We start from the raw sequence: 11159 nt of genomic DNA, 5'->3' as shown, positions 1-11159 counted from the left end.
GCTTTGAAATTTCTCCTTCTCATCACAAGAAGAACTACTTAATTATCTCAAATGGAGTTGGAAAGTGTATTGCATTTCCTTGAGGACAAGACCATTCTAGTCACTGGTGCCACTGGCTTCCTAGCGAAAGGTAGTAATATATTATATGTTGTAAAACAATGCAACTTGTTTTGGAGGTCTAATTACTAATACGTTTAATTTTATATGCTTTTAATTAATTATTAGTTGTTATGGATTATTGCAGTTTTTGTAGAGAAGATACTAAGGTGTCAACCAAATGTAAAAAAACTTTACCTTCTTTTAAGAGCTACCGATACTGAATCTGTCGCTCATCGCTTGCACCATGAGGTGACAAAATATTTTGGTGCAATATATATGATCATGTAAATAATAAACAATGTCCCTTATTATTTCCTATATATACTAAAAACTTGCTGATCACATTCTAGCTTTATTTTAAAATCAATATACATATTAGACTATATCTCTAACTATATGGATTTATTATAGGACAAAAATTAGACAAATTTTATATCGGTATATGTACTATATATATATATATATATATATATATATATATATATATATATATATATATATATATATATATATATATGTATGTATGTATGTAGGTTGTTACTTAAATATCCGTTATTACATTTTATATTGATGATTTAGATTTGTAAAGATAATTTTTTATTCTAATTGACCAAATTTTTTATAATATATAATTTATAATAATAAAAATTTTAAATAATATCACAGATATTAAAATTGAATATTTAATTTAGCATATAAATGTATAAAAAAATTTATTATACTATACAATAAGAGGTATTACACACTATTTTTGGAGAAAGCATTACCATTGGCATGTATGTAGGTCTTTGGGAAGAAATTGTTCAAAATGCAAAAAGAAAAGTGGGGTGAAAAATTCAGCTCCTTTTTATCCGAGAAAGTGGTGGCTGTTGCAGGTGATGTTTCTCTTCACAATTTTGGAATCAAAGACCAAACCCTCATTGAAGAGATGTTGGAAGAGATTGATATTATAGTGCACAGTGCCGCAACTACAAGACTTGATGAAAGGTGAAAAACGACGTACAATAAGATTTCATTTAATGTAAACAATAAGTCGGCGAAAATGTTTGGTAACAAAAAAAAAATTAGCCAAAAATAGTCATAATTTGTCTTATTTAATATTCATTAATTATTGCGATAATTAATGAATAATAAATAAAACAAGTTTTAACTGTTTCTTTTTCCCTGCCATTACCGATTATCTTGTTTATTTTGTGTAGATTTGATGTTGCAATGGATACAAACACAATAGGAGCTTATAATGCGATAAACTTTGCTAAAATATGTCACAAAATAGAAATTTTTCTTCACGTATCTACCGGTATGTAATATCTCAATTTTATGAATACGTATAATAACACATACATATATAGTCTCTTACTAGCTAGTTGAAAATCGTACAACACATGCAAAACTGAAATGTTATTTGATAAATTTATATTTTGGATTCAGCTTATGTTTGTGGAGAAGCAAAAGGACAAATACCTGAGGAACCATTTCGTATGGGCCAAACATTAAAAAGCTCTTTCGAATTGGACATCAACTTAGAAAAGCAGTTGATTAAGAAAAAACTGAGTGAACTCCAATCACAAAATGCCAATCAAGAAACAATCACCTCAATAATGAAAGAATTTGGAACAATAAGGTAAATTGTACATATAGGGTCTATATAGTAAAATTTTCTTGTATAAATTCCATGTGTAACATTACATATGAAACTTAAATTTCAGCGTGCAATGATTGTAGTGATGATCCATGGTGTTTTTAATTACTTTATATAGCCCTCTAATTTTCTGGTTACGTTTATAAAAATTGTAGGGCCAATTTGCATGGGTGGCCAAATACATATGTATTTACAAAAGCAATGGGAGAAATGGTTGTGACAAACATGAAGGGAAATATACCGTTGATCATCACACGTCCTACTGTTATAATCGGCACCCTTTCGGAACCTTTTCCGGGTTGGATTGAAGATGTTAGGTAAATAGCCACTCAATTTAATTAACATCTAGACATTTTTTTTAATGGAACTATATATATTCCGATCCATCCTATGAATAGATGATTATTTCAGTAGCTAAATGATATAATTTTGTGATTATTGCAGAACTATAGACTTTGTTTTTGTTGAGTATTTCAAAGGAGCAATAACCAGTTTTGTTGGTAATCCAAAGATAACTGTAGACCTGGTGAGTCTCACTCTTTAAATAATAAATCGTTTTTACTTTAATTTTTTTGGATAATGCTAGGTAGAAAAAAAAAAACAGCAAGAACTTGTCTTATTTAGCATTAATTAATTATCGCAACAATTAATAAATGTTAAATAAAGCAAGTTATGTCTGTTTTTGGCTGATTTTTTTTGTTATCGAACATTTCCGAATTTTTTTTGTATCTATTTGGTTAAAATATCACACAAAACTAAACGAATATGAAGATGTGAAGCTAGTTTTTAACTTTTTATAATTATTGTCTTTGGAGGAGGTTATTAGTTTGATGTTTGAAGTGGATAGGTTTCTGAAACTCTTAAGTATTATATTGTTTTATTTTTCTTCTTTCACTTTTATTTATATATAACATAAAATATCAAATTATGGAATTGAAATGATGATGCAGATACCAGTAGACATGGTGACAAACTCAATGATCATAGCGATGTTGGTTCATTCTAAGAATAATACTTCAAACAATTTGATCTACCATATTGGCACTTCGTTAAGAAATCCAATTAAACTTTCAGAAATTCAAGACATAATGCATCTTTATATTACAAAAAATCCATGGCTAAAAAATTATGGAAAGTCCGGGAGTTTGTATGAAAAATTTACATTCAACCCCAATTATACGGAAGATCTTGAATTTCCCCAATACAAGGTATGGGCTCAAAAATTAAGTTACCAGTTTGTATTTACTTTGAATTTTTATTTTATGTTATAACTAATAATTTATTCTAATTTCTCCTTGCTTGTTACGGTGTTAAGGGATCAAGGTTGAAGAGAATAATGAACATGTATCGTCCTTATCTTCACTTTGAGGGCATGTAGGTATCGCAATACGATATCTAACTAATAATAACTAATTATGTTATTGATGTATATATAAAAATGCAATAGTTTTTATTTATTTGTCAACAGCTTTGATGATAAGAACACGGAGAAGCTACGAATGGCAATAAAAGGAGTTGGCAGTGTTGAGAGGAAATTTAACTTGGATCCCAAAAGTATTGATTGGAAGGAATATTTGGTGAATGTTCATTTTCCAGGTCTACTTAAGTATTCTATGCAACCTAAGATGTAACCTTACAAGAACACTTGTCTCTGTTGGAAAGTGGGGTCCCAAAATAGTTTCATACTTTCATACGATTGTGTCGTTTTAAATTGCTAGCTACGATTCTTATTATGTGTTTTATCTGTGTGTTTGTAATGCAAATAAAATAGAAATAATCTTACGTTTCTGTATACATGTTATGTACATTATGATTAGGTATCTTTTAAATTTATCTTTTAAATAATTTTTTATTATTATACTAATTTTAAAAAAATCGAAATAAACACATTTAGATAAATTTAATATTTTTAATTTAAAATACAAATTCAAAAAATAGTTTGAGTAAAACTAAAATTCAACAATTTAATTTTAAACTTTTTAAATTTTAAATTTTTAGTAAATCCCAAAACACAGGTTTCACTCTATTAAACCTTTCACTCCTGTAAAATTTAGATCTGTAGTACGGAACAAGAAAAACACCCATTCAGGTACACTTGAAAAATGTAGCCAAAAGTGAAAAAAAATGATGCCTTAGGCTACGGCTACGCTTTTTGGGCTATGGCTACGCTTTTTGGGGTGATTCCTATTCGGCCGTTGCCTATTCTCAAAAGCTACGCTTTTCTGCACCAAGGGCTACGCTTTTGGCGTTTAGGAATAGGCTACGCTTTTCAAGTGATGCTGTCCAGGACCAAAGGCTACGCTTTTCAGCTTTCATTCTTCCAGAATAGGCTACGCTTTTTAACGCTACTGCATCACTTGTAAAGCGTAGCCACATTGTATACCATGGCTACTTTTTATAAGCGTAGCCTTAGGTCCCTCTTTTTTTTTATATATATACTATAGCTACTATATATAAGTGTAGCCTTAGGTCTCGATTTTTTTTTTTTGTATAATATAGCTACTGTATATAAGTGTAGCCTTAGGTCTTGTTTTTTTTTTTCTATATATAGATATATATAATTATCTAATAATTATCAATACAACATAATAGTTAATATGATTACATGTATAATAATTCTGCATTTTTATTTAGATGAGTTGAATATTATAAAATAAAAATAAATACATAATTATACTAAATAATTTCTTTAAATAATATCAAAATAACCATAATATCACTTAAAATTTACTACTACTAATATCAAAGCTGACACTTCTGTTTCTGACTGTGAAAGTAGAGAACTTAAAATGAATATACAAATATACAAGCGAAACAAATTTGCAGAACATGAAAAGTATTTACAATTTCTTTTGAATTCCGGAGACAAGTCATCACAGTTTGAAGACCAGCATCACCAAATGTATCTGCACTACTACTTCCAAATGATATACCAGCAGCATTGTGCTCCTTCTTTGCCTTCCGAATATGCAAAGCTTCAAGATGGCTATGAAGTATTTTATTCTGAAGGAGGTTGATGACATCAATCACACAAGTAATTTGAAAGAAACCAATGCAATAAAATATAAATAATAAAAACAGTTCACACTATGTGGGCTTGCCATAAGGAAGAAACAGTGTTACTGCCTACTATCAAATACAGTTTATGGACATGCTGTTTAAATTGCATTACAATGTGACCCATTATTTCTTTTATATTTTGAGTTGAAGATAAAGAGAAAATACAGAGTTAGGAGGAAGAGGTCATTCAATCACCGACAGTGGCACAGACTGCACATTGACAGTGATTAACTAGACTTGCTAACTGTAACTGATCTTAGGTTGCAAACTGCAACCAACACTCACCAAAGATACCAAATAAATTAACAGTCCTGTAAATAATGAATTCCTCATATACACATCAATGGACCACAATTTTTTAATGTGTTGGGTAGACAACAGTTTAATACTAGACAATAAGAGCAAGTTAGGACACAATAATTCAACAAGAACACTGAAGGATAACTGAATAAGGCATCAGTCAAACTAAACGGGTGAAAAGAAAACCTGCTCATTTATTTCATCATATTTCTTCTCAGCGTCATTTCTTGCCTTCTCAAGCAATTTCTTCTACTCTTCCCACTTAGCCTTCAGTTGACTCTGCAAAACACAAATATGCAAACAGGGTGAATTATCGGTACATCTATCCAGAAAATCAAACAAACCAAAATTCCAGTAAATTGGAAAGAATATATAAAGTAAGTAGACAAAGTGTAAAACAAACTGACAAATGCAACAGTAAACCATGTGGCTTATAGGGAAATCCCAATGCAAGAAGAAATGAAAAATCCAACTGAACTAGCACTATCAAAGAATCACTAGACACACTGCAAGTTTCACACTGCTAGTATAGCATGAACAAAAACAGCATCCACTTCACCCTGTCATCATAGTTACACATTTACACAATCAAGCCCATAATATCCAAATAACCAATCACATGAAAAAGAAGTTAGCTCTTTTCATTGCCTTGGACACTGTATTATTTAGATGGCATTTGAAATACTAACATCAGAAACATCAGAAAATACTTCTCCAAAAGGACTTTGTACAACAGCAACAAAGGCATACCTTGGGATAACTGGAGCAAGAACAAGTGCAGGATTTTGGGAGAATGCAGCAGTTTCCGAAGCCGCAGCTACCTTGGCAGCATTTTGATTCAAGACAAGAGCTACTGAAATAGCTCCTCCTCCTCCATTCAGGACAGTACAAAATGTTGTGATAACAAAGCAGCATCTTTTTGTAGGTTAAAGATAATAGGAATAATAACTGCAGCACTACCGAGCTTCATAGTATTTTGTTTCCTTTTAATGAACTAAATAGTGCTAATAAGGGAAAAAATTGCTAACATTTCCTATCATTTTATATTAACTTTGCCTATTAAATTAGTTTTCTGTGCAGAAACATTAGACTTGCTTACCGGTCTTTGTATAATTAATGAGTTGTACAGTAACTTCAGTTTGGTTGTCAATCGCTTGTCTGATTTTTTTCACAGTTGCTGAATCTGTTTCAAGTCCTTGAAGAAATCTGAATGACCAAGGAGTATTCAAGTTAAAGATAAACTTGACATAGATAATTTCCAGTTAAATCAACCTCTCGAATGAAATTTTATAATATTCTAAGATAAAATGCAGGATTTTGTGGAAGTGTGGAATATATATGAGGTGTGAACCAACAAAGTGTCAATATAATCAGAAAAGGAAGTTCACCTATGTTTCCATTTCTGTTGTTATTGAACATAGATCAAATTTGATATCTGCCTTTTGCATGTACAAAGCAAATGCTTGCAAGTTATGGATATCTATCATTATGATATGCTGAACTCCAGGATATTGAACCTATTATATACAAAAGAAATCATAATTGAAAAGTTCACTCCCTCTCAATTACAAACACAACATTTTGCAATCTTGATGTTAATATTCTCATCCCAACTATAAGCAGCGTATTGTAACACTGTCATACCAGAATTATTTACCAATTCAATATCATTTTCTAAAATCAATTCCACTAAATACTCCACAAAACCAGTAGATACAAGGAATATAGGATAACTCGATGTAACATTTGTACCTCAGAAGATGAAGAATCGAAGACCCAACCTCCTTCATCAGTATCTAGAGATGCCAGATTACCTTCTTTATTTAGAACAGGCAAACCATGTCCTATTATACAATAAAGGGGTCAACTTATGATAAGAACAAATAACAAAAGTTCTTTTAATTTTTGGACAGAAATTGCAATAAATTGAAATAGCAAAAAATTGTTGTAACGCATAAGAACATCAGTAGAAATGGAAATTAAGAAGAGAAGAAAAAAATGAATGAAAAATCAAAGGAAAAAATTAATCAAGAAAAAAATTATGGCCTGCTAATCTCTGTTGGGATGCAAAAGATTACTAATGAACTGAGCCAGCAACTGAAGATAAGAACAAACCTGAATTTTCTGACGTGCTTCCTTGTGCACTTGAAACTGGATTTGGTCCCTCCATATATAATATTTGACATACCTCTAAACAAAAGATAAAGTAAGAGGTAAGACATAAAACAAGAAGAAGCAAGAGTGTAATACTCCAGAATCCCCAATTTTCGGCCGAACTAGCACATAGCAAAGCTGACCTTACAATCTGACTGGGCAGAACAAGTCCTTTTCCATCAACACATCATTTTTCATTATAGTAATCCATTGACTCCTCAGCAGTTGGAAAGAACTGCAGCACATTTAATTTGCCAAATCTAAGTAAAAATGAGCAGCATAAAGAGAAAGATGGAGTAAATGTAAAGTAGGTTCATTAAATTTAGAAGAAAATGTTTAGATACTACTCACCTTTAAGAATATGAAATCCATTTTCAAAATACTGTACAGAATCTTCACATGTAAAAAAAACCCTTTCAATTGCAGGAATTCTAAGCTGCAATCTCATTCTTGTAAACTCATCCCTTCGCCTTTCCTAAACACAGCACCTGAATAGGCAATCAATTAAAACTAGAACCTTAATCATCAGCAATAAATTCTAATCATAAGAGTTGAATCCCAAATCAAATTCAAATAGAAACCCCAATCACAGATTTTTGAAGCCAAACAGGACGCGAGAACATAAATAGCAAGAGAGATAGAGAGAGAGACCTGGTGACCGGAGAGCTGGTGAACTGCAGTCCGGCAAACATCTCCGGCTTTCTTGAAAGGTCAAAATTGGCCATAAGAATTAAGAACGTAAAGCAAACTGAACCTTTTTTTCAAACTCTGCAACCAAGATTACGGGCACTGATGTTACAATTTTATAGCCCTTTACAACAATTACAGCAGCATCAACTGCAAATTTTACTGCAGCTAGAATTGCAACCAAAAATCCAAACCATGATGGGACAAATAAACTTTTTCTTCAACAAACCATTTAATTTTGTAACAAATTAATTAAATTCATAAATTTAGAAGCAATCCTCCAGCACCGTTGATTACCCTAAACACAGAATTGGGTATTGGATGGAATCAAAACTATTCAAGTGTTTAGAAAATTTTCGTGATCAAATGGTAAAAAAGAATGTCTTGGCCTCAGATGCCGTGAACAAAACACCAAACAAATTACTCGAATCTAATTAACTAAATACAGTTCAATACAAATGTCACCTGAAAAATAAATAAACATCTTAAAATGTCACCCAAACCAAATATGATTTCAGCTCAAAAATGGCGTATCTGGCTCATGCGTTACTCTCAAATTTCAACATTCTAATTGAAATACAAGAAATAAACAAGACCATAGTTGTTGTGTTTGTGATTACAGAGCAGAAACCGGTTACTAAAATCGGAACCCTAAACCCCCAAATTTCAGAATCAAATGAAAATTAATACATACCTAATCGACGACGTGAGCACAGAGAGGACGACGAGAAGCGCAGAGATCGACGACGGTGTGGGCGGCGCGCAACGATCAGTGCAGGAGGGCGAAGAGGAGCGACGGTCAGTGGTTAGTGGTGAGTGGTGTGTGGCGGTGAGTGGTGACTGGGGTTCGATCTTCGCGATGGTGAGGGTTTTCGATTCGCGGGATGTAGAAGGGTTTTCTGAAAGGGTTTTCTTCGCGCGGTGAATGGTGACTCTTGGAGGGTTTTCTTCTCTGAAAGGTGAAAGGGTGATGACGAGCTGAGGGTTTTCTTCTCTGAGTGTGAGCTGAGTTTGAGCTGAGGGTTTTCTTCTCTGAACCCTTCACTAAGGAAAGCAAACGTAAGGAAGAAGAAAATAACCCTTCATTCGAGACCACTGCAAACAGAAGAAGTAGTGAAAACACCGGTCACTCTTGGTTTTCTTCTTTGAAAGGTGAAAGGTGAAAGGTGAAAGAGTTTTCTTCTCTTGGAAGGAAAATTTTCACCAAGTGTGAGCTGAGTGTGCGTCCTTACGCCAGGAAAAAATTAAGAGGGAAAAAATTCACTCAGTGGCAAATTTTTGGCTCTAGATACATTAGGCATCACTTTTAAAATGCACCCAAAACTTAACAAATAGGCTACCCTTTAAAAGCGTCCTCTTTGATACGAAAAGTGAACCTATAGATATCAACCTACGGCTACGCTTTATAAGTGATTTCTAAAATACCTAAGGCTACACTTTTTAAATGATGCCACAATTGTGTATCCTTTTCTCTTATAAAAAGGCAACATGGAGAAAAGCGTAGCCTATTCATAGAATAGGCTACGCTTTTCAAATGTAGTTTAAAAAAAGTGTGGCTGAATGGGTATTGATCCACACTATTCTTTTGTCGCTCTTCATCTTCCCTGACTTCTCTAATAACAGATTCTATCTTTTTAATCTATGTTTTTGTTTGTATAGAAAAAAGTTTCATTTTTATAAGAATGACTTTGAAACTATTATAACTAAATAAATATAATAATTGCTATTTTCACATCCATCTTTTTATTATTTTTGATAATTTTGAATGTGTTTACAAAATATTTAGTTTGCTATTTATTATTTTAGATGTATTTACTTAATTTTACTAAAGAAATTTATATTATATGTATTTTCGAATGTGTTTAAAATATATTTAATTTATTATTGATAATTTTGGGTGTGTCTTGAATATAATTAAAAAATTATACTATAAATCAAATCACTTTTTTTAAAAAATACCACTAAAAACTATAAATAACGTGCTCTTCGTCTTTCACGCCTCCTCTAGTAAAAGATTCTATCTTTTTAATCTATGTTTTTGTTTATATTTAAAGGAGAAAGTTTTATTTTTGTAAGATTTTGAAGCTATCATAGTTAAATAATCATAGTAACTGTTATTTCCACGCTTAATAATATCTATCTTTTTATAATTTTTTATAATTTTAGATGTATTTACAAAATATTTAGTCTGTTATTTGTTATTTTATATGTATTTACTTAATTTTACCAAAAAAATATTATATATATTTTTGAATGTATTTTAGAAACACTTTATTTATTCTTTATTATTTTAGATGTGTCTTAAATATAGTTAAAAAATTATACCATAAATCTTAAAAAAATAATAATAATAATAATAATAAAAGAATAATGATAAAAAAATGAGTTTCCTTAATTAGCTGAAGTAATAACTTTACTTGAGACTTGAGAGAACCTTTGAATCTTAATTACCTGAAGCAATATTTTACTTGAGGGAGCCTTTAGATCATCTCTAATAGGGAACTCATCCCAATCTTTATTTATGGCCCACCTGTCATAAAAAGTAACTCTATATCAATTTTTGCGTCATAAACAGTAAATAGAAACTCAAAGCATATCTCTCTTCTCCATTAGGAATAACTAACTTTAGTCCCTATTGTAGTCCCACTTAATTAATTAATTAAAATAATTAAGATTATATTAGTTATTATTTTTTTTACAATAATATTATTTAAATTTATGAATTTCAAAATAATTCACTGTTAAAAAATATTAATATTAAAAAAATTTATAAAAACATAATTTACTATTAAAAAATATTAATATTAATTATAATTTAATATAATTATTTATTTTAAAGATAACTTGTCACATGATAAATTATCATTGGACCCCATAAGTTCTTCTGAGAAGCAACTCCTTCTCCTCAAACTATGTGGAGGGACTCAACTCCTCTCTTCTCCAATGGTTAGAGGTTCATCACGTCAGAAAAAGTGAGTTGGAGACTCGCCCATTGGAATTGCTCTTATATGCGTGATGTTCTTGTACTAGAGAGAGCTCACCTGCACGAGAAAATATGGCGGTGATGACATCACAAGAAAGAGAATAAAGTAACTGCATTATTATATTGATAGGAAGTTAGCAAAATTTTAGTTGTAAATTTAATTAATAATGTGTTTAACTAAAAAATAGAGATGCGTTTTAATTAAAAGATAATTAAATAATATTATTTAAATAG

At 31.0% G+C, this 11159-nt stretch overlaps 1 protein-coding gene and 1 long non-coding RNA gene across 2 annotated transcripts; one reads left to right on the top strand and one right to left on the bottom strand.

The window, feature by feature from the left end:
• On the top strand, window positions 1-3372 carry LOC112769468 (probable fatty acyl-CoA reductase 4). Its single transcript, XM_025813983.3, has 10 exons — window positions 1-130; window positions 245-348; window positions 884-1086; window positions 1299-1399; window positions 1531-1723; window positions 1897-2058; window positions 2186-2267; window positions 2692-2949; window positions 3057-3115; window positions 3210-3372. Exons 1-10 carry the CDS (start codon window positions 52-54, stop codon window positions 3370-3372), a joined length of 1404 nt encoding a protein of 467 aa, XP_025669768.1. The 5' UTR covers window positions 1-51.
• A 1146-nt stretch (window positions 3373-4518) lies between these two features.
• Window positions 4519-6005, bottom strand: LOC114925849 (uncharacterized). Its single transcript, XR_003815649.2, has 3 exons — window positions 5852-6005; window positions 5288-5380; window positions 4519-4744 (listed from the first exon to the last, which is right to left on the bottom strand). It is a non-coding gene; the product is annotated as an uncharacterized lncRNA (long non-coding RNA).
• Window positions 6006-11159: the final 5154 nt, after the last annotated feature.

Source organism: Arachis hypogaea, chromosome 18 (genome assembly GCF_003086295.3).
Source record: "Arachis hypogaea cultivar Tifrunner chromosome 18, arahy.Tifrunner.gnm2.J5K5, whole genome shotgun sequence".
Taxonomy (NCBI): domain Eukaryota; kingdom Viridiplantae; phylum Streptophyta; class Magnoliopsida; order Fabales; family Fabaceae; genus Arachis; species Arachis hypogaea.
The sequence above is the reverse complement of the archived record's forward strand: the minus strand, read 5'-3'. Positions and strand labels throughout refer to the sequence as shown.

Excerpts from the sequence above, each read along its gene's own strand:
- LOC112769468 (XM_025813983.3), top strand. The coding sequence starts at position 52 with ATGGAGTTGGAAAGTGTATTGCATTTCCTTGAGGACAAGACCATTCTA. Across the intron at positions 2,950-3,056 it reads TTGAATTTCCCCAATACAAG|GGATCAAGGTTGAAGAGAAT; the intron begins GTATGGGCTCAA and ends TACGGTGTTAAG. Across the intron at positions 3,116-3,209 it reads TATCTTCACTTTGAGGGCAT|CTTTGATGATAAGAACACGG; the intron begins GTAGGTATCGCA and ends ATTTGTCAACAG.